The sequence below is a fragment of the Nyctereutes procyonoides genome, unplaced genomic scaffold, assembly GCF_905146905.1.
Source record: "Nyctereutes procyonoides isolate TBG_1078 unplaced genomic scaffold, NYPRO_anot_genome, whole genome shotgun sequence".
Classification (NCBI taxonomy): Eukaryota; Metazoa; Chordata; class Mammalia; order Carnivora; family Canidae; genus Nyctereutes; species Nyctereutes procyonoides.
Genome location: NW_026575122.1, coordinates 20,690,853 through 20,713,060, shown reverse-complemented (window position 1 = coordinate 20,713,060; position 22,208 = coordinate 20,690,853). Strand labels below are relative to the sequence as shown.

The 22,208-nt window shown below is 36.0% G+C and overlaps 1 protein-coding gene across 4 annotated transcripts in view; it reads left to right on the top strand.

Annotated features, from left to right (window-relative positions):
* The window catches only part of HHIP (hedgehog interacting protein), a 91,114-nt gene extending 70,255 nt beyond the window's left edge, over positions 1–20,859 (top strand). For 2 of the 4 annotated variants that reach the window (XM_055336603.1, XM_055336601.1), the window contains exons 12-13: positions 11,042–11,190; positions 13,982–20,859. In XM_055336603.1, coding sequence (XP_055192578.1) covers positions 11,042–11,190; positions 13,982–14,175 — 343 coding nt within the window. In that variant the 3' untranslated portion in view covers positions 14,176–20,859. The remainder of the gene's footprint in view (positions 1–11,041; positions 11,191–13,981) is intronic. The other 2 variants (XM_055336602.1, XM_055336604.1) reach the window with 2 other exon arrangements.
* The last annotated feature ends 1,349 nt before the right edge of the window (positions 20,860–22,208 follow it).

Here is a 22,208-nt window from a genome sequence, read left to right as displayed (position 1 = left end):
TAAATTTCAAAATGAAGCTGACTATAAGAAAACAAATGTTTTCATAAACATTTGTTGGGAGCTTCATGCTGTTTCAATTTGGATGCCAACGTTTATTATTATAGTATTTCTCCCTAGATGAGTTGAAGTTTTATATAAGCAGACACTTTAGTGTATGTGAACGGGATTATTTTAGAAACACAAGCTAATTACTAGTGTAACAGAGTTCAGAATGTCTGCTTCAGAGCCCAACTGTTTCTCCAAAACTTTTGAGGGAGAATTTGAAGAAAGAGCCTCATCAACTGAAAAAACATTTCTTGTTATAGACATTTCTTGTTATATCAAAAATCTAACTCAAATTCAATCTTAGGTTAATTGTATTTTAGATCTACTGTCTTTAGAATCACTTATTTTCAAACAGCACTTGACTCATGGTCCTGGAAGAGAATAACAAAGAATCATAAAATTTTTGTGGTTGGGGCACCTGGGTGGCTCAGTTGGTTAAGTATCAAACTCTTGGTCTCAGCTCAGGTCTTGATCTCAGGGGTTGTGAGTTCAAGCCCCATGTTGGCCTCCATGCTTGGTGTGGAGCCTACTTAAAAAAATTATATTCTATATTACATGTAATAGAAGTTACATTCTTTCTCACCATAGGATTTATGTTTTTTTTTCTGTTTTTCCCTATACACACATACATACACACACACATTCACATATAAAAAAGACAAGGGAATTTAAAAACCATCTGCAATATTCTGAAGTCATTCTTGCAAAAGTAGATGAGGTTACAGCATTACCACTTCAGTCTGTAAGGGCAATTTGGTCTAAGGTTATATGTTACATAATCACTTATATGAGTGTAAAATCATTTTATAGTGAGTGTCCATCTCAGAAAAGGGTGGCAAGATAACCTTTTATAAAAATCAAATATCAGGGGGCAGCCCCTGTGACCCAGTGGTTTATCGCTGCTTTCAGCCCCAGGTGTGATCCTGGAGACCTGGGATCGAGTCCCACGTCGGGCTCCCTGCACGGAGCCTGCTTCTCCCTCTGCCTGTGTCTCTGCCTCTCTCTCTCTCTCTCTGTGCCTGTCATGAATAAATAAATAAAATATTATAAAAAATTCAAATATCATTATTTATAATTTTTTAAAGTGAAAATGCAGTAAGACTGCAACCAGGTTTTCCTAAGGCTTAAGTAAAACTCAGGAGTCATTTAAGGAAAAAGTAAAGGAGTAAATTTTCCTCCAGGCTAGAATATTGAACACCTCAGGAATATTGTCAAAGGTAAAACAGCTGCATCTCATGAGAGAGTGCAGTTAGGATCCAGTCAATACCAATATCCAGCTTGCTGAGTCAACTCACTAGGTCTCAAAAAGTCTGTAGTCCTGGGTCTTCTCTGCCCTAGTAAGCACAAGAGGTGGGCAGTAATTTTAGTTTCATTTACTTGTGCCATCTAAGACTAATCAAGACTAGGAACAGGGCCATCCTGGAAGGACAGGGAGTCAACTGGTCTTGTGTCCGGAATCTTCCTTACTGGGAGACCCTGCATCAAGTTACTTCACCCTACTGTGCTCTTTGCCGATGAGCAAAGTGCAAATGATCATTCTGCCCCTTCCTCATTTCCACAGAGTGCTTTTGAAGATAATTAAATAATACACTTAAAACATAGTAAGTTCTTTAATATTGTTGGCATTCATTCTATGCATTCAAGAGTTATTTTCAGGTGGTTTCTCAACTTTTAAGGTTGTCTTTCCAAAACTGGGATAAGAATATCTGTGGAGCTTTCAAGAGCTCTTAATACTTAGTTTCCAAATGTCCGAATCATGTCCTGGATGCGTGTTCTTAATTAAATCTTTTCAGAATCAAACAAATGCTCCTGTGGGGTAGAAATTAAAGAATTCTAACAGTTATGTACCTTCTAAGCTTTATTTTTATAGAACACAATTTTTTTTTCACATTGCTGCCAAAGATTCTTTAATTTTTGTATCAGATGAACTTAGACCAAATGGCTTTTTTTTTTTTTGAAATGTTTCCAGGGTTTTTTCTCCAGGAATTTGTAAAACAAAATTATTCTTAATCATATTAATTTAATTACTGTGTACCCAGTCTCACTATATTTTGATATATCATTTATCTGTAATCTAACCAAGTCACACAGACCATTCCCTTAAGAGGTCTATAAATTAACAATGCAAATTCCTGGCTTGAGAGGTCATTTTACAGAAATGTGTATCCTCAAACTCCTGTGTGACCAGTATCAAAAACAGCCCCCCCAGCCTCCTCCCCAGTCTTCCCCTCCATGGCCCTACTTACTGCCTTTTGTTTATTTTTTTCTTAATATCTTCATCCTACTCCTTATTATACTGGATGCTAAAGAGTGTTCTTTTTTTTTTTCCCAAAAAAATCACTTCATAAGAGGAAATCAGTTCTGTTTATCCTTCACATATGTCTCAGGGAGCCAGCAGGCAGCTCTGCCATCCTAAAGAAAGTCACACATAATAGAGAAGCTTTAGCCCAATAAGCCAGTCTAGTCCCAATTCATCAGTCAAAGTTTTATGCAAGTGGCCCCCCTAGGTTGATAAATCCCCACAGTGCCTGTTGACCCAGCTGCCAAGTCCTCTTGCTGCAGGCGGTGTTTTCATGGCCACCCTGACAGTAATACAAACTGTTTAGCAGCTCCATTGACCTTTCAGCTATTAACAGGGACACAGGCTCCACTAGGGACTAGTTTTCAAACATGACAGAATTTCTTAACACTGGAGGTCATGAACAAGTATATGCCCTATAAAAATCCATTCAGCATGGTGGATTTGAAGTCCAAAAGACCAGGAAGCATGTTCTACATGTTTGCTGTTATTATTTTTTTACATACCAATAACTGAAAGTGGTTATATTCTTATCTCCTGCTTACATTTTTTTTAATGTACTATATTTTATGTTGTGATGCATTTGTTAGTACATTTGTGACTAATAAATCCTTTCCAAGCTGCCATATAGCATTTGAAATTTTGAGGATTTATTATAAAAGAATGGGATAAGATCAAAGTAGAAACTTCTAATGAATGAACGAGCATACATATGTACATAATGTATGGTAATGGCCTAAGTGTAACTGGAATTTTAGTCCTACTTTACCAGGATTTGCATATGTAGATATCTGCACACACATTTAAACATATTCAGGTCACACACACCCTGCTGCGTAGAGCCATCACCTATTTCAAAATGAGTAGAAAATATTATATAATGATTCACAGAAAAAAAGTATCTAAATAACCATGTCATTTAAGATGTCCATATGAGGCTTCATATATATATATATCCCATTTCCTGGACATGTGGCATATGACCATGGCACTCAAAGGAATGTTCTGTTTTATGCTAATTACAGTCTCCCTTAAACTATCAACTTTGAATGTTGGATTATCAATTCCTAGAGTAATTGTACAGACTGCAATGAAGACTTGGTTGAGTTGCCACTTACAAATAGCATTTGTTAAAAAGACAGAAGTTGAAAAATACGAATAATGAAGCGTATATTTTTTCAAAATGAGACTCGTTAAGAGTCAAAAATTCTTAAAAGCATTTCTTTTTAATTACCATGTTTCTTCTTAGCCTGGGACAAAAGTCAGATATTATTAGATCTTCTGAATTTTTTATAATTTGATTGTAAGGCAATTTATCATCAGATATTGCAATACTCGAAATAAAAATAGATTTAACCTTGCATAAAACGCTACATAAATTTGTAGAAAGCTGTTTTCTACAGGAAGGTGTACTTTTTATTCTTTTTTATTATTTTTTTAAGATTTTATTTTTAAGTAATCTCTGCACCCAACATGGGGCTCAAACTTAAAACCTCAAGACCAAGAGTCACATGATCTACCAATGGGTCCAGGGATGTGGAAGAAGCTCTATTTTTTTTTCAAAGATTTTATTTATTTATTCATGAGACATACAGAGAGAGAGACAGAGACATAGGCAGAGGGAGAAGCAGGCTCCATGCAGGGAGCCTGATATGGGACTCGATCCTAGGACCCCGGGATCACACCCTCATGCACAATTACTGAGCCACTCATGCATCCTGGAAGCTCTATTTTTTTTAAAGGAAAAACTGCATCTTAGCATTTTAGCAGCTTTTTTTTTTTTTTTTTAACTAATCCATCGTAGTGGAGTTAAATGCTTATGGCTTATGTGACTTGTTTTTGTCAACATTTACAAATGAATCAAAAAGTGTAACATCAAAATTTCGGAATTAGTCACCCTAAGAGTCTTGAAAGAGAATTTAAACCAACATTCTTGTGTTCTCTTAAAGGGAAGAAACTTGTGTCCAATGTTTGTTTCCCATTCCCATAAAATTGTGTCCAATTTTAAATTTCCCAGAAATTTAAAATTTCTGACTTCCTATGATGTAAAATTAAAACACTGGTACTTCTACAACTTTAAGTGGAAAAAGATTTTTTTTTTTTTGGCGATTTCTTAAAAAGAAAAATACCGTAGGCTTTAAATCTTGGATTATAATGTAACCAAGGTGGTTTTTTTAAAATGCCTATTTTCCCAATTATAGACATTTCTTATTTAGTATCTAACATTATTTTTTTTAAGAATTATGGCTTATGAATTAAGTTTTTAAGTTCAAATCTTGCTTTTGGACATAAAATTCTGAACAGAATATATTTCCTTCTTTATATTAGGAAGCAGTGGCATTGACTTTAAATGTACCCTAATTTTTAAATCAGGAGATTTTATCAATCAACAAGAATCTTTTATCTGCTCACATGTTCAAGATAATGTATTATGTGCTACAATGGGAAAATATAAGTGAGAACTTAGTCCCATTCTCTGAGGACCTTATTTTTACTCTGAAGTGGGAGATCACACATGTTATCAAAAACATAAATATTATTTGAGATAAATAATACTTTGGGACAAAAATATTAAGCAAGAATATTATGTGCTGTCAATTGCCGAATTAATGGTCCAGAAAGCTATGGATACTGTGATAGGTAAAATTCGCCATGATTTGGCTCCCCGGCCCAGTCCGTTCTGCTCCACTGTGCATTTAACACTAATTAGCTCCCATATAAAAGAGAATGATGATTCCATAACATGGAAATTATGTAGCTTTTCAAGCAAGTATGGCCAGAATTACAGGAAAAATCACAACCCCTCAGCCCAGCTGTTAGCTAAGGGGTAAAATGAAAAACAAGTGTCCGCACTGGATTCTTGTCCCCAGTGGGGCCTTCCTGCAGCCTGGGCTCTCTACAGGTGCTACTTGACCCTGGTGTTCATAGCCCACCTCCGCTCCACTTTGGGTTTGGGTGTTCCTGAACTCCCCTGAGGCAACCTCCAGCTCCTGGGGGTGTTCCCAGGGCTGCCCCAGCTCTCCCACTAAGAACCGAGTTTTGCTGTTTTAGTGCTTTAGTTACAAAGTTGCACACATCTTCAGGGGTCTGTCCCATCCCTGTTTTTCCCATAAACCCTATTATTTTTAGTATGCAATTATGTAGCATACAAGATTTTTCAGCAATGTGTACATTAAATTAAAGTGGAAATGCCTGTTTTTCTACATTCATTGCTAATAATTGGGTAGACTAGTTTCTGAATTGAGGACGTTGAAAAATGCAACGGACATTGAATGCAATTTAATAAAAGTGAACTTTTTTTTTTTGGTTTGTAAAAGCAAATGACGTTATCATCCAGTCTCCTTAATTATTTTTCCTAGGTTTTCCCTTTAAGGAAATAATGACGTTTTCATTTCCTCATTTTCCCATGGAAATATATATACATTGAGTTAACCTGAAAAGTTGAATGAAGGACATCCACACACCCTTTTACATACTTGTGTATTGTGGTGGTGGTGTTTGGATAGTGAGATTAACAAGGCCTTAAATATGGGTGCCTTTCTCCTAAAGAGGGACAGTTGACTGGAAAAAACACTGGGCTAGTAGATACTTCCAGACCCACAGCCCCCTTCACCAAATCATCAGTGCATGTTTCCCCTTTGAATTTACTGCTTGCTTAGTCTCAGCCTAACCACCAATCAGCACTATTTTGAGTGAGCACATGCTCGGCATTTAAATTGCAGACCTCAACATGAAGACAACATTGGTCTCAGAAAAAAGGGTCGAGACCCAGGCCCACTTTTTCAGCACGTTGCAGAAGAGAGAAATATAGTAGTTCAAAGTGATGTCTGGAAAGAAGACGAAACACTGGCTTTATTCATCCTAAATTGAAATTCTATAAATATACAATACAAATTTAAAATTTTAATATGACACAGAATGTATATAAGTTCAGAGCTCTTCCTGAATTTGAACTGTTTCCCTCTACTCCAGTATCAAGATTGCTTGGGACATATGTAAAAAGATTTTTGCAGCCTACATGTGATATAATGTCAAGGACAGTATTCCTTAAGAATACCTCAAATAGGGGGCACCTGGCTGGGGCTCAATCTGAAGAGTATATAAGATTCTTGATCTTGGGGTTGTGAGTTCGAGCCCCACGTTGGGTATAGAGATGACTTAAATAAGCAAATAATTTTTAAAAATAATACCTCAAATGGTACTTGAAAAATACTATTAGGAAATGGTATTGTCATCTATACTGCCATGACGTCCCAAAGAGACAAACGTTGCATGGTTATGCAGAAATAGATTCAATTTTCGCTGTTCTTTTACCTGAATATGATTGTATTATGAATGTGTAAGATTCCTTACAACCAAGTGGAATTTGTATCATGTACTAGCTGCCGCAAAATGGTTATCTGTAGTCCCAAAACAGGCTGCAAATTCAGTGGAATCCCAAATTCTACTCCTTGTAGGTAAACTGACTCTGAAAAGACAAATATCAATGTAAACAAAAAGAATTTAGTGAACATCCAGACTTAAAGAAAATTCTATTTATGTGTTGACCTTGGAGAAAAGCATTGAAAGGAGTATGTGAGAGATGACCATGCAGTCCTACCAAGCTAGACAGGTGGAAAAGAGTAAAATCTATCCCATCATGAGAAGTATCCACCCCCTTACCTTTTTTTTTTTTTAACGTAAAAGTGCTGAGTATTGGTTTTAGAAACAAGCAGTGGTTACAGATTATTGCTGCATATCAAAATGTTCACAGTGAGGAAACTTGTTAAACCATAGAATCTGTGGTGGCTTCCAAAGCCTGCCTTTTTGTGTAGAGGTGAAGACTTCCATCCAAGCATACAATTTCAAAGCATTCTCTACTTGGAGGCCCCTGGCCACACTAATTCATGGCCACATTATTTGCTGCTGGCTGGGAAATGGCCTTAACTTAGAACAGTGGGTCTCAAATTTGAATATGTATGTGAATCACCTGACGAAAGTCTAGAATCAGTAAATCTATGGAGGGGCCTGATATTCTGTATTTCTAACAATTTCCTAGGTGATGCTGGTTCTTCTGGTCTGGCACCATGCTATGGGTGGTAAAGATTTAGACTTAGCACTTTGTTGTTTCTCATGAGAATAGGAAAAACATGGAAGAAAACCAGTTGCAAAGTTTACAGTTGCAAAGGAACACCTTTCCAAGTGTCTCAATGTGAATATATATAAAAGAATAAGACAGTTCCTTTTTTAAAGATTTTTTATTTATTCATTTGAGAGAGAGAGCAGGGAGGGTCAGAGGGAGAGGGAGAGGGAGAAGACAACTCCCTGCGGAGCAGGAGGATTGATGGGGGGCTTGATGCGGTGCTCAATCCCAGGACCCAGGGATCATGACTCCATTCGAAGGCAGACGCTTAACTGCTTGACCGACTGAACCGCTGAGGCGCCCTAAGAATAAGACAGTTCTTACATCACCTTCCACCATTAAGCAGATGGTTTATTAAGAGAACCTATAGAATTATTGCTTCTTCTGAAACCCCTTAATGAGTCAGGATTTTATAAGTGAGTGTTACTTATGGTTTATTTACCTTGGTTTACAATAACATGAATTTAAAATATAAGCCCCTAACAATAATTTCAGAATGAATCTCTTTACTTTTTATAAAAAACACAAAAGATTTCTAACACTCTCAATCTGAAGAGCAGGCCTACTCAGACAGGATTTATCCTGTGCTTCTGTATGGATATACAGAATATTTCTCATTTATTGATTTACTTATTCATTATTAACAATATCATAAAATTAAAAATATTTATAATCTCATTACCTAGAGACATTCACTGGGTTGGCTTTAGCTAATCACAAAAAGTCATCACATGGGATATGTTACAACTTCTTTTTTTTAAGATTTTATTTATTTATTCTTGAGAGAGAGGGAGAGGCAGAGACACAGGCAGAGGGAGAAGCAGGCTCCATGCTGGGAGCCCGACGTGGGACTCGATCCCAGGTCTCCAGGATCATGCCCTGGGTTGAAGGCAGGTGCCAAACCGCTGAGCCACCCGGGCTGCCCTACAACTCTTTTTAATTCAAGAAAGTATCTAAAACCTTTATGCCTCTACTCAAAACCAGACAAAGTGGTTCTGGTTTTCTAAGGTTTCTAAAAAAAAAACATCTTAAATTCCAGAAACAATGCTTTATGCATTAAAGAATGTTGGACAATTTTTGGCACTAGTCCTTATTGTTTCATTGTCAGGTACAAGGTTTATAAAGTGTGTTTTTCTGATTTAAATTATGTTTGAGGGGATCCCTGGGTGGCGCAGCGGTTTGGCGCCTGCCTTTGGCCCAGGGCGCGATCCTGGAGACCCGGGATCGAATCCCACGTCAGGCTCCCGGTGCATGGGGCCTGCTTCTCCCTCTGCCTGTGTCTCTGCCTCTCTCTCTCTCTGTGACTATCATAAATAAATAAATAAATAAATAAATAAATAAATAAATAAATAAATAAAATTTAAAAAAAAATAAATTATGTTTGAGGACTATAGAAATAACTGTCAACAAATGGGTCTGATACATTCTTTATTATAAACCTAAATATCCTTTTGTGTAAGTTTCCTGCTTTGAAAGCTACCTTGGACTTTATAAGTGATTTTTCACATGCTCTACTTTAGAATCTCCTCTTGAATGAGTCAGAAAGAGGGAGGATAATTGAGTAATCAGTAGAAATTGGATAAACAGAATTTCCATTACCAGTAAAATACCTGTTCACTGAATGCCATAGCCTGTGACAGAAGAGTTTCATAGCCTTTGAAAAATGGTTCTTCTGATGATCAAAAATGCCACCATTGTTTCACAAAGTAAGAATTTTATCAAGGAAGACCTAGAGCCAACCTGGGTTATTCAATAACATAAAAGGAAAGCAAAGTCAATGCCCCCGCCTTCCTTGGCATACCCATTTCACTCTTTCTCCACTTCAACCCCTCTTTCTCTTACCCCCAGAAAGATGACCTTGGGGAACACATGGAAATTATTCATTAATGTTGTCTGAGTGAAAATATGCTCAGTTCATAGAATGCCTTGAGAACCTTTCACATAAATTGACAGATGTAATTCTTCTAGATTTAAATAACAGGTCGAATAAATTTAAGGGAGTTTTCTGAATTGTCCCATTAGTTGCAATACACAGTACTTTCAACACAGAGGGAGACTCTTACTGGAGAGAGGAGCCAAAGAAGACACGGTATTTTGAATACAGTTTGGAGTCAGTGAAGAAACAGCCTGAAGTCAGGCCCTAAATTATTATCACTTCATATTGCCAGAAAGACAACAAGATAACCTATCTCAAGAAACTGGAGTTTACAGGGCCAAATTATTTGCTTATCTCTGGAGGCTCATTCATTTACTTATTTTAGTGGCTTTGACCTATAATTATCACCTTCTTTGTTATGATACTTAAGAAGTCCAACTGCCTTGGCCATCCTAGTGGTGTTTGACCTAACTTAGTTTACATTCCTGAACTGGAAAGAGCCTTCTCACCACACTGTGGCCCAGGCAACAGTGACCGATAGAGAAGTGCCACTATGCATGGTTTCTCTAAGATTAGGTAATGAGCAGTGGTGACCCTGCTTCCAGCCTCATCTCACTTGAAAAACAACCTCTTATTTCAAAAACAGTAAGCACTGTAAACATCTGTGAAGGCATCTCTCAATGCTGGCAGTTGTAGAGCAAGTTAAAGTCTATGACTTTTACTTAGCAGATATGATGTTTCTGTTTGCTAATAACATTCTTTTTCTTCATGGCAATACAAGATAAAAAATCTGAAAACGCATATGTATATGGATAATTTTTTGCATAAAGTGCTAAAATGTGGAGTCAATAGTATACACACACACACACACACACACACACACACACCCCTTCCAGAAAATCAGTGTGAGATAGGTATTTCAAGAGAAATGTAAAATGAAACAAAAATGGATTCCCAAGGTATTTTAGGCTGCAACCGCTCATTTAGGTGAATGCCTTCAGCTCTGTAATATTACCAAATATACCAAAACAAGCAAAAACTATCTCAGATACTATTCCTAAAAATAGTAGGAAAAATGTTGATATGTCTTTAAGAATTTTAATTGCTAGAGATGTTTAGCTACTGAATGGAAAATATCAATTTAATTACAATTTTAATCAATGAATTTTGATCATGTTACAGTTTCTTATAATGTTTACCATGTTCTCTGGTTCAAAACTGGTTAGTTAGATTTTTCCTCACTGGTGTGGATTTTCCTTTCTCAGACAATTGTCTGTCTTTTTGAGTCACTTAAAATAAGTCTCCTTAGAAAGCAAAAGAAATGCTTTGCAAGCTGTAAGATCACGCGGTTTCTTTCTCTTTCTTCCTTCCTTCCTTCCTTCCTTCCTTCCTTCCTTCCTTCCTTCCTTCCTTCCTTCCTTCCTTTCTCTCTCTCTCTCTCTTATTTCTTTTTGAAGATTTTATTTATGTACTTGAGAGAGAACAAGTTGGGAGAGGGACAGGAGGGCAGAGAGAAGCAGACTCCCCACTGAGCAGGGAGCCTGACACAGGACTCTATCTTAGGACCCTGCAATCATGACCTGAGCCGAAGTCAGATGCTTAACCAACAGAGCCACCCAGGCGCTCCAAGACCACTAAACTTCATTCTCATGTTGATTTTCAACCAAAATACACATTGAACTGTTGTCTTCTGATGCAGACCTCTAATGCCTGAGGAATGCAGAGCCACGGTACAACCTGCACAGGTGTTGACTTCGGAGTGTTCCCGACTCTGTCGGAATGGCTACTGTACCCCCACGGGCAAGTGCTGCTGCACCCCAGGATGGGAAGGGGACTTCTGCAGAATTGGTTAGTATTTCTGTTGTCCCCGGTAAAGACTGGGCAGAGGACAGTCCTTGGGAAATCAAGAACTTAATGTTAGCTATTTCTTCTAGAATTATCTACTGTTCAAAATTTAGCCATTTATAATATTAATGTGCTGTTTCTGAACTTGTCAATGAAATCTTTCCCATTTTCTTATTGTAAACAATTCACTTATATAAGTCAACATAAACATAAAAGAATTGAGTCCTTTCAAAAAGTCAAAAATGAAAACAGTACAACTCAATCCTCTGTACACGCTCTCAGTCCTAGGTTTGAGATTTCACACCAGCCAAGACCTAGTGTTTGGAAAGCCCCTCTCCAAGTGCCAGCATTTTCCAGACACCCCATAAAGGCCTTCCCTAACTTTACTGCTTGCTTTCTTGCTACAGTGCACTAAAAACAGGGTTTTTCAGGGGGTGTTATTAAATAAAAGGGGAAAATGCAATTATCTGGAGGCACATTATGAGATTTTTTAATTCTTTTTGCCACTCCCTTGTGAACCATCAACTAGGTGTGCAGCTGCTCAGAGACAGCAAAAGAGATTTATTCCAGGGTTACTCTATCCTTTTACCAGGGATTTCCTCAATTACATGCAATTCTACTTAATGTGAAGAAAATTAGGTAAATTCAGATACCTGGTTTAAGAAGTATGTGTTGAAAATGCATTTTCAGGAGAAATTTTTTTTTCTTTTATCTAGATGAGATGATGGGTGTTAGTTAAATCAATTATGGGAATCATTTCACAGCATATGTAAACTAAACCATCATTGTGTATGCCATTTATTTATCAGTAAAACCAGAAAAGATTGCCATAAGAATAAATGCACTTTTAATGCATTTTCAACAACCAGCATATACATATTCTTACACAAGAATTCGATCTCTGCTATATTCAATATTAAAGCTTCTCTTGCCAAAGAAAATTTGTTTCAAATTAATATTTAATATTAATATTTAATGCCTAAATGTTATATTTTCTTTATTCCAAACATATGTTTGTTCCAAAAATTATAATCACAACTTGTCTATATATTGTCTAACACAATGTAGCCAGCATTTAGTCATATACACAGTATACATTTTAAGCTTAAATTGCTTCGGCACAGATAACTCTACCTGGTTGATTAATACTATATATATCTCGGAGAGAGCTATCATAATTAAAGCTCTACAAAAATTAAGTAATTACAGCAGTTAAAACAAATACTTACCTTTTATTGACCCATTCTGTTTTCTTTTTTCGTTAGTTGACAAAAAAAATGACAGTGTTCAAATGCAGAAATATTCTAATTCTTAATATCTTCCTTCTGCTCCTTAATGCCTGACAATACCTATTCTCTCTAGTTCTTTTATATAGTTAGTGTCCATTCTGTTGTACTTCTTACTTTGCATTTTGCCTGACCTCTTAAGTCACCTCAAGTTACCAAATAACAAAAATTTACTGAGTGCCTTCTGGTAATAGTATGTTTAAACTGAGAGTAAACATGTTATTTTGAATATAGGTGGCATTATATATGCCATTTTAGATATTAATAATATCTATATATGAAGCAAGAACTCTATTAATATACTGACATAGTTCATCTCCCAGAAGTTTTTTTAAATTGTCTAATTTTTCTCTTGCTTTTGTCTTTTCCATTTATCAGCCACAGACCCCTGGGTTTTGATAAATGCACTTGAAAAGGTTAAATAACCCTGTCTCCTGAATGTATAAAAAAATGTGTTCAAGGAATTTGATTCTGTCTACAGTGGCTACACATCCCAGTTTTATCCCATCACTAAAACACAATTAACTTATACAACCAATTTTATCTCTATATCTCATCTTAGTAGTAAATCTTTTTTTTTTCTTAGAAACCATTTATTTACTTATTTTTTAGAGACACAGTGTGTGCAAGCAGGGGGAGGGGCAGAGGGAAAGAGAGAGAGAGAGAGAGAGAGAGAATCTTTGGCAGACTCCCCACCCAGCATGGAGCCTGAGGCAGGACTCAATCTCATGACCCTGAGATCACAACCTGAGCTGAAACCAAGAGTCAGAAACTTAACTGACTGAGTTCCCCAGCAGTATATCTTTACATTTCCTACCTATATCGTAGTGGTAAGAAGCCTCATATGAAGAGATTCTGTGTGTAGAGTAACACTGAAAAGGATTGCTAAGAATGTCCTTCCCTGGCCAACTGCACTGACCCAAGAATGGGCTACAAAGTGTAATCAGAGATGAAGCAATGCACTGCACCCCCTGGGAGCAAAGGGAAAGGGGAATCCAAGGGAGTCCACATGGGAGATATCCCATCTAACCAAAATTGAGAACTGACTGTTCCTTTATACTGCACTGGAGATGCTCAAGCCGCTAGGTCTCCCCGTCTTAGGCCAGGCCCTTCCCACATTTTAAGGTCTTACCCTGGAGGAATGGAAACAGAGAGTTACTTGGAAGGCCCTCTGTTGGAAATGGCCTAGTGGAACAGAGGCTTGAAAGACCTGAAATCCTCATTTTAAATAGAGTCGTTCTGCAAGGGATTGAAATTGTTTGCCATGATCTCTGCTTCCCTGCAAATGTCTCCCATTCTCTACTGAGTTCTAGCCCCCACATAACTATGGCTCTGGAAACCTTCTTTCCTTCTTGTATTTATTATCTTTTGGATCATTTTGTGACTGGCTACCTGTTTCTTCCCCTTCCTTCCCTTACTCATCAAATATTTGTTGGCCTCATACTTGGTACTGTTTCTGACATACAAAACGAAAGTGTGATTTTATTGATTTTTTTTTTCCCTCCCAGCAAAATGTGAGCCAGCATGTCGTCATGGAGGTGTCTGTGTTAGACCGAACAAGTGCCTCTGTAAAAAAGGATATCTTGGTCCTCAGTGTGAACAAGTGGACAGAAACATCCGCCGAGTGACCAGGGCAGGTATTCTTGATCAGATCATTGACATGACATCTTATTTGCTGGATCTAACAAGTTACATTGTATAGTTTCTGTTTGGGACTGTTTGAATATTCCTTTCCAATGGGCATTTATTTTCTATCTTGTCATTAAAAAGAAAGACTGTTATCCTGCTACACACTTCCTGTGATTTCATTTTCTTTTCTTAATTTAAAAATAATTTCCAGAAATGTGCAGATCCTGTGTGTGTATGTTGGCACGTTTGTTCACATATGCACGTACACACACACACTCACAACCCCTATACATGTGGTTGCATAACAGATGGGTTTTAAAAATACATATTTCCTTGTGTGGAGTAATTTACACAGAAATTCCATTGTAAATTGATAACGGAATTTTTATGTCACCAAAAGAGATTATTTGACTTCCCAGAAATTTTCTGTCTGTAATAACTAAACTCAACTTAAATGGAGTTTTGAAACATTACTGTGCAATCTGATGGATCTAATAAAAAAGGCAATATTTTTATATTAAAGGATTGTAATGTGAGAAAATGTTTCAGAACTCCCTGATGAATTTCTAAATGGGCAATTTGATATAAAACTGTAATCTTCATTTGTATCGATGTATCCAATTACAGAATGTTACCCACATACCTTTTTATTGGCGGAAAAATCTGGTTACTCTAGTTTAATCTCAAGATTGTTTTCAAGTGTTTTATAATTAAATCATAACAGCGTATTCTAAAATCAATCTTCCTAAAAGGTCTGCTTTTATTATATATTGTATCTAACAATAGGCACTGGGTTTATGTTACCTATTTATATTTTTTATTTTATTTTTATAATATAGACATCACCTAGATGAAACACCTTTGCCCTGTCCTGTAAAATACTAAAGTTACATTTTTCACCAACTTAATTGGAAAGAAGGGGAGTGAGAAAGCAAACAGTCTTTAATGTGCTGTGGATCTAATCTAGCAATGTATCCTTGTGCCAACATGTAATCATTAACGACGGATGAAAAAGCAAGAAAACAGCCAATCCTTATAAAATTCCAGCATTAAACATATGTAAAATGCTTTTCACCATAGCAAGACTGTCAGTGTATATGTGAATAGAATGTTGCAAATTTCACACTGAACGAAACCTCACTGGAGAAGAGCTCACTCATTTTTAACAAACCTTGGCTATGTAAGCTGTCACTTGTACAAATGTTTTAAATAATAATTCTTGCCAAATATGAGTTTTAATGTATATGTTCCTTTAGAACTCAATGAAAATCCTCTTTGGTTAATGTATGAAAAATTTCTGTAAGTGTTCTGTTCAGGTTTCTATAGAAACTCCATATTCTGATTTAAAACAGCAAAAAAAGTCGATAGACATTTTTCTTAATGGTTTTTGAGGCCAGTTCTCCACATTTGGATTAGAACAATATTATAAGGCCTCTTTGCACTACTGAGAAAACATCTATTCTGATGTGCACACACCCGCTATAGGTTGTCCTTCTGTAAACATCTGTTTTTCCAGAATCTGAATTATAGACTAGTATAGATTATGCAGCACAGGCTGACTTCCCAAACCTGCTCCATACCTAGAGGAATATGAACCTCAATTAAAAAAGAATAAAATCGTGTAACCTGTATTTCTCTATTGTTTTAAAGCGAGAGATTTGCAATTAAAGCACAGTGAGCATTTATGTAGAAAGGTTGTTTAAGTACACTGCTCTTGTCTTCCATATATGATTACTTAAGTTTCAAGTGACCTCATGCCAAATGGAAATGGGTTGAGAAACCTTGCTTCAGTGCTTAGTGAACAATAGCCTGCATTAAAAAGTGCATGCATAATTTTGCACAATTTAGATTCAATTGACAGTCTATTCAAAGAAGTCTCAGGATTAAATGAGCATGGAGACCAAATTGCCCTCTTACCCCAGAAAAGGGGTGGTCCCTTCTAGTCACACTAACACTTCATTGGCCCAAGAGTGTGACAAATCTTGCCATGAACCTGCAGTAGCCTGCATCTGGAGGTTAATAGCAGTCTTTTGTCTCCATTGCTTTCTCTTCATAGCCCTTTTACTGAATTCCATCACAGAAAGTTTTACAATTAAAAATAAAATGTCCTGACAACCATTTTTGTAAATGGACCTTACCATCTAATCGTCCCTTATTCAACGTGGGTGACATTAACAAAATGTGAACTTCTGGTGAGGGAGCCAGCTGTCTAAATCTGTCAAATTGTGCAGTTTTATTACACATTCTCCTGTTCATAGTTTCACTAAAAACAATAAAGACCCTGCTGTATATTCAGAAAAATCTGAAAAATTCAAGGTTTCTTCTTACACACTTAATCTTTCCATCTCTTCCAAAAGAATCCTTCCAAAAGAAAAGGTGTTATAGTGCCATTCATCCTCCTATTTAAAAATATCTCTGTTCAGTTGACCAGGCCCAGACTTTTTACACAGACCATTCCCAGATGAAAGAGTTTCAAATGTCTTAGAAAAACATATGTACCCCAGGTGTCACAGCCTTTTCTATCATGAGTCATTAGAATAAAAGACCAAAATCTTCTAAAAGAGAAGATAGCAAGATCCATGGGTATTAAATCTGAGCAAAGACAGTCAAGTCGTTGGAGTCATTTCTTTCTGTTCTTGGGAGAGACATAAAGAGCAGTGGCTAATTGATGGCTACAAACTTTAAACCCTCTGATCATTAAAAAAAAAAAAAAATCTTTTAACCTTTTTTTTTTTTTTTCAATGAGATTTTTAACCTGTGTGACTGGAGAATTATCTTAAATGCTCCATGGTACACAGGTTGGAATTGGTTTCAAGTATGAGCGAGGGAAAAGTTGATTGTTTTATCATGTGAATGGCAACATCTACTTGGTTCTTAAAGCACAGTCAGAATGGAGAAAAATGTTCTTGTCATGAATGTGGATTTGCAAGATAAAGATAAAATAAAGAAATAGAAAAATATATATTATTACCCCTTTGTCCATACTGGAGCTTAACTTTGGGTGTCGATTTAATGTGAAATGCTGTTATGGTAGTTATAAAGAGCTGGAAAAAAAGCTTTCTACCACTGCTTTTTCCAAACTCTTGTCCTGGTTAATAGAACCTTTTTTCTTGCCAGTTTTTAAGGTAGTGAGAAGAAAACTGAATCACTAAACTACAGAGAAGGGAAGGATTTAAAAAAAAAAAAAAAACAAAAACCTTGTGATGATAAAAAGTTCCATCCATACCTTTTCTTCTTGGAATTTTGTTTCAGTGTGGCTATTATAAAATATTTTATCACAAAGAAGACTCAGAAGTTTTCTCAGATTAATGGACTATATTATAAAGAAAGAGCAGAGAACCCTACACTTACAAAATATACACACAATCTAAATAGAAAACCATTCTCTTTTCCATTTATATACTTCAAAGCAGGCACCTCTTCTCTTTTGATTTCTTTGAAAATGATCACATACCAATGAATTAACAAATTTAATATATTTCTTTTGATATTGCTTTTATTTCTGAATCATAAACTGTAACAGGCCAACCAGGTGTAAGACATGAGGTTAGATGCTGCATCTAGGGTCTTTTAAAGTACACATTAACTTTAATTATTAATCTAACATTATTAACTCTGAAACAGAAAAGAGAAACCAAACCCAAAATTTTTAAGTGGAAAAATAAGGTATACAATAGGCAGATGTAGTTGGCTGATCAATGAGTTAAAGTTTCTGGCATCTCTATAGAATGTTACCTACAGTATTTATCTCTAGCCCCCACCTCTGTCTCTGTCTCTTTCTTTTCACACCCATCTCCTATGTATCCTTCTTTCTTTCAACCTCTTCCTTCTCTACCATATTTCATAAACAGATATGTTCTCAGTACACCCATAATGAAGATGTTGTGGGGTAGGTTGCTATTGCTTTTGCTCATTATGACCATTTATTTTCCTAAGAAATACCCTCTTCCAGGGTCACATTTGCTCAGACTCTCTATCATGAAGAACAGTAGACAAATATGAAAATATTAGATTGATTATTACAGTTATTGAAAGAAAAAACCAAAAGCACAAATGACTACCAGCCTGGATGCTCCAGTTTGACTTGTATTCCATCATTCATATAGGAAAACAGAATATCCCAGTCAAGAGTTTGAGCTAACAATAGGAAAAGTTAGTAGCTATTTCCTCTTCAGGAATAGGAAATATTCCAATTTATTAGGAATAGTTCTTATAATACCTGAATAGTTATTCAGATCTCTTTGTAATCTACTTTGAAAAGGATTATTCCAAATCTCTTCTTTCCCCACCTCTGGGATGAGGCTTGAACTTGCAGAGAAATTAGACCAAAGTCCTATGCCCAGAAAATGTACATATTTCTGTATTAGCGGTAGGAAGTTAGTCAGCTCATTGTTGTGAATGCCAGCAGTACTTTCAGAAAGTTCTTCTTTAGAATATCTAAAGAAATACATTTACTATCTTACATTCTTTCATCACACTAACCCAAATTAGTCATGCCTCCAATAATTAACAATGTCCGAGAAGGTGGAAACCTTAGAAGCATTTCGATATTAAAACTACTAAAAACATGACCATAAGACCTGTCAAACACTAATCCTAGCCAATTTCAACACTTCTTTATCTTAAATGTCTTCTGCTAAGTTTTGGAAATTGCTTTAAAATAGCTGCTTAGGAGAGTAAGTTGTATTCAAGAGAGCATGAGGGCTGTAGTGCCATAATCTTCTCAATCATAGTGGTAGTTTCCCTGCTGCTAGGAAAAGATGTATTCCTTTATCAGATTAGCACTTTTCTAATCTCCGATTAAATATGAACCCAAGAGACACCTGTCATTTACCTTGCTTTCTTTTATAAAGATCATATGTAAGTGGATTGAAAAAATAAGTAATAGATTCCTTGTATCAACATAAAGTCTTAGGCCTAAAACTTGTTATTGCCTTTTTTATAGCCAGACTGTACATACTGACTTACAAAAAAAAAAAGTTTCAGTTCAGCATGAATTCTAAAGTCACATCTTATTGCATATCACAAAATCAGACATCAAGTTTCAGTAGGGATATTTTTTTCATGTGTTGATCATATATTACTTAAAATCAAAATACATGTATACATATACATGCAAATTAACAAATGTTTGGTGAGTTATCTCAATTGACTATAATATCTTAAGTTAAAAAAACACATTTTAACACATAGGATAGAAAAAGCAGAACATTAACAGTAATGGGAAATTCATAATGGATAAATTTAAAATAAGCTTTGTCTTCACAGTTAAAAGCTAATTCCTATATATTTCCTTTTGCACTAAAAAACAACCAGCCAATAGTTTCCATTCATTTGAACAATGTGTTGTCAGGTTGGTTGTAGCCTACGCCCCAAATGTATGTTGGATATTTCTTTACCTCGTTCTTAAAATCTCAGACATGCCTTTCCTAGAGTAGATTAAGATTTCATGTATAGTAGAACCTAATAGTATTAATACATTAATGCATTCTATTCATAATACTGAGAAGTTGAATTGACAACCTTATGGGAATCAGGTGTTTCCCATATCTCATATTCATAGGACATTTTTGGACATTGAATTTCACCAAGAACCATGTAGTAGCAAGGTAAATGATACAAAAGTACTATGGAATTTGGGAGGCTTGATTCCCTAGAACATGTTAAAGAAGACTATTAATTTGAAAGAAAGGAATCTAATTCAAAGAAAAAATTATCAAATCATTATCATCAGTAAGCATAGAAGAAATCTGAAAAGAAACTCTTGTGTCTTTCCTGGCTTTATCTGTGACTAACTTCGTCCAGTTTTAAAGAATTATTCACTTTATCATTCTTCCAACATATTTTAGTGTTCCTAGCTGTTCATTTTCCTCTGGGTTGTGGATAAATAGGACAATTTGTCCATAACCTTATTTACAAAAGATACCATAACAAATCCTTGCTTGAACTTCTGTTAAGAGGTGGAAAGCTATGGGAACAAGTAGTAAAAACAGGTATGTGTTTGAGGGAGCCGAGTTAATACAGGTACTAGTTGGGACTTCTATAAATGTTCTTAGAAAGAGTAACATGCAAAGCCATTGGCTCAGATAATCCCTCTAAATTTGACTTAATCTGATGTATTTAACCCAGTTATTATAATATGCAGTTCTCTTTGATCAATCCTCTATTATTCAGCTATCATTCCACTTATTAATCCAACAAATATTTATTGAAGTGCCTAGGATGATTATGTGCTATAGAAAAGGCAAGGACGTTTACTGTGGGGGATTGTGAGCCCAGTGGGTATGATGAACATGTTTGAAGCAAAAGACAATAATCACACCCAACCAGCTCCAATTCAGCTCAACTGTAGAATCCAGCAATAATAGTACAGATGGCCTAAAGTACATCTGTGTGTATCTGTACGTGTGCACACACCCATGTATATATATTTATCTATCTGTACAAACACTACATATGTATACACACTATCTATGTAATATATAATATATGTATAATGCATATAAATTCTAACAAGTGTATTTGTGTTATCTTTAAAATAGAACGATTGTATCTTGAAGTGGTAAATGCAGAGAATTGGTTTTTATTGTTGATCTGTGGATTTAATGATTTTTAGGTGAAAAGGATGTTTAAGTGTACAATTTCTTTTCTTAATTTAATATATTTATGTAAATGCATGCCTGAAATTTGGTTAGATTGGCTGTGTTTTGTGTCCTTTAACATGATCAAATGTATTAAACTTTATCTTATGACCTGATGTACATGTGCTATTCTAAATTTCTTTTTTATTTTAGTATTTAAAAGTTTTTCCTAAATATTCATAGTTATATAAATGCTTATTTTAAATATTCTATACTCAAATGACTTCTTCAAAATATTCTTGCTTTTTGTCACTTTTCATGTTCTAATTTTAAAATGTTATTCCCCAAAGTATATGCCAATGTTAAGGGTCAGTTATTGCATATATATGACCATATCAAAATATTTAAACATGGTCAATAAGCTATTTTGAGCGTAAATTTTAAATCTGCCAGTATTCTTTAGAAAGCAAAATTATTTCACCTGAGTCTCCTTTCTTCCTGAATAAATACATCTCTTTGACTCATTGAGAAGAAAAGCTGTTTCTCCCTTTAAAACATGTTTATTTCAAAGGGAATAAAAAGCATTATAAGTGTCATAGTCCCTGAGGCCAGATTAGTCTCTAAAAGTTTTAAGTTAGGCAAAATCACCCCATGAAAAGTATCCTGTAGTTCATTGCACAGTTATCTGGGAAGGCCCAGAGTGCTCTATTCCTCAGGCACGGCCCTTCTGGTTCTTAGCTTGCATCCCCACCACTCAGCACTTAATCACCCTGTATTTCCTGTGCAGATCTGGTCTTCCCACCAGATTATAAATCTCCTGAGGATACCTTCACTTCTTTTTTTTTTCAAAGATTTTTTTTTATTTATTAGCGAGAGACACACAGAGAGAGAGAGAGACAGAGAGAGAGAGACAGAGACATAGGCAGAAGGAGAAGCAGGCTCCATGCAGGAAGCCTGATGTGGGACTCGATCCCCTGACTCAGGATCACGTCCTGGGCCAACCACTGAGCCACCCAGGAGTCCCGATATCTTCACTTCTATAATCCCTGGCAGACCTAGAACAGCTCCTGAATAATTGCCATAAAGAAAATGATAATCCTATGTATGTAACAGACTAGAGACTCAAGTGTTTCTTGCTGTTGCTAATCTCTCTGGGTTCCCTCAGTCTCCCCGGTTTGGCTTCTGAACTCTGCCATCACCAATGTAATAAATTCCCCTGCATTAAATTCCCTTTGTTGTGAACACTTGAAATGGTTTCTGTTTTCCTTTTTTTAGAAACTGATACATGTATTCATAAAAGTGCTTCAGACACAGATGAGGAGAGAGAACATAGTGGAACTGCAAAGGGACATGATGAGATCTCCCGGAGGAGAACACATTCAGAAATCATTGCCTTGAATCCCAGAGTGATCACAGGAAGATGTAATCAGTGAGATCCTACCTAAACCAGATACAAACTCTTGAATTATTTAGGCAGCGACCGATGGAAAAGGCCATTATACTCAACAGTTGACACTAAGAATCT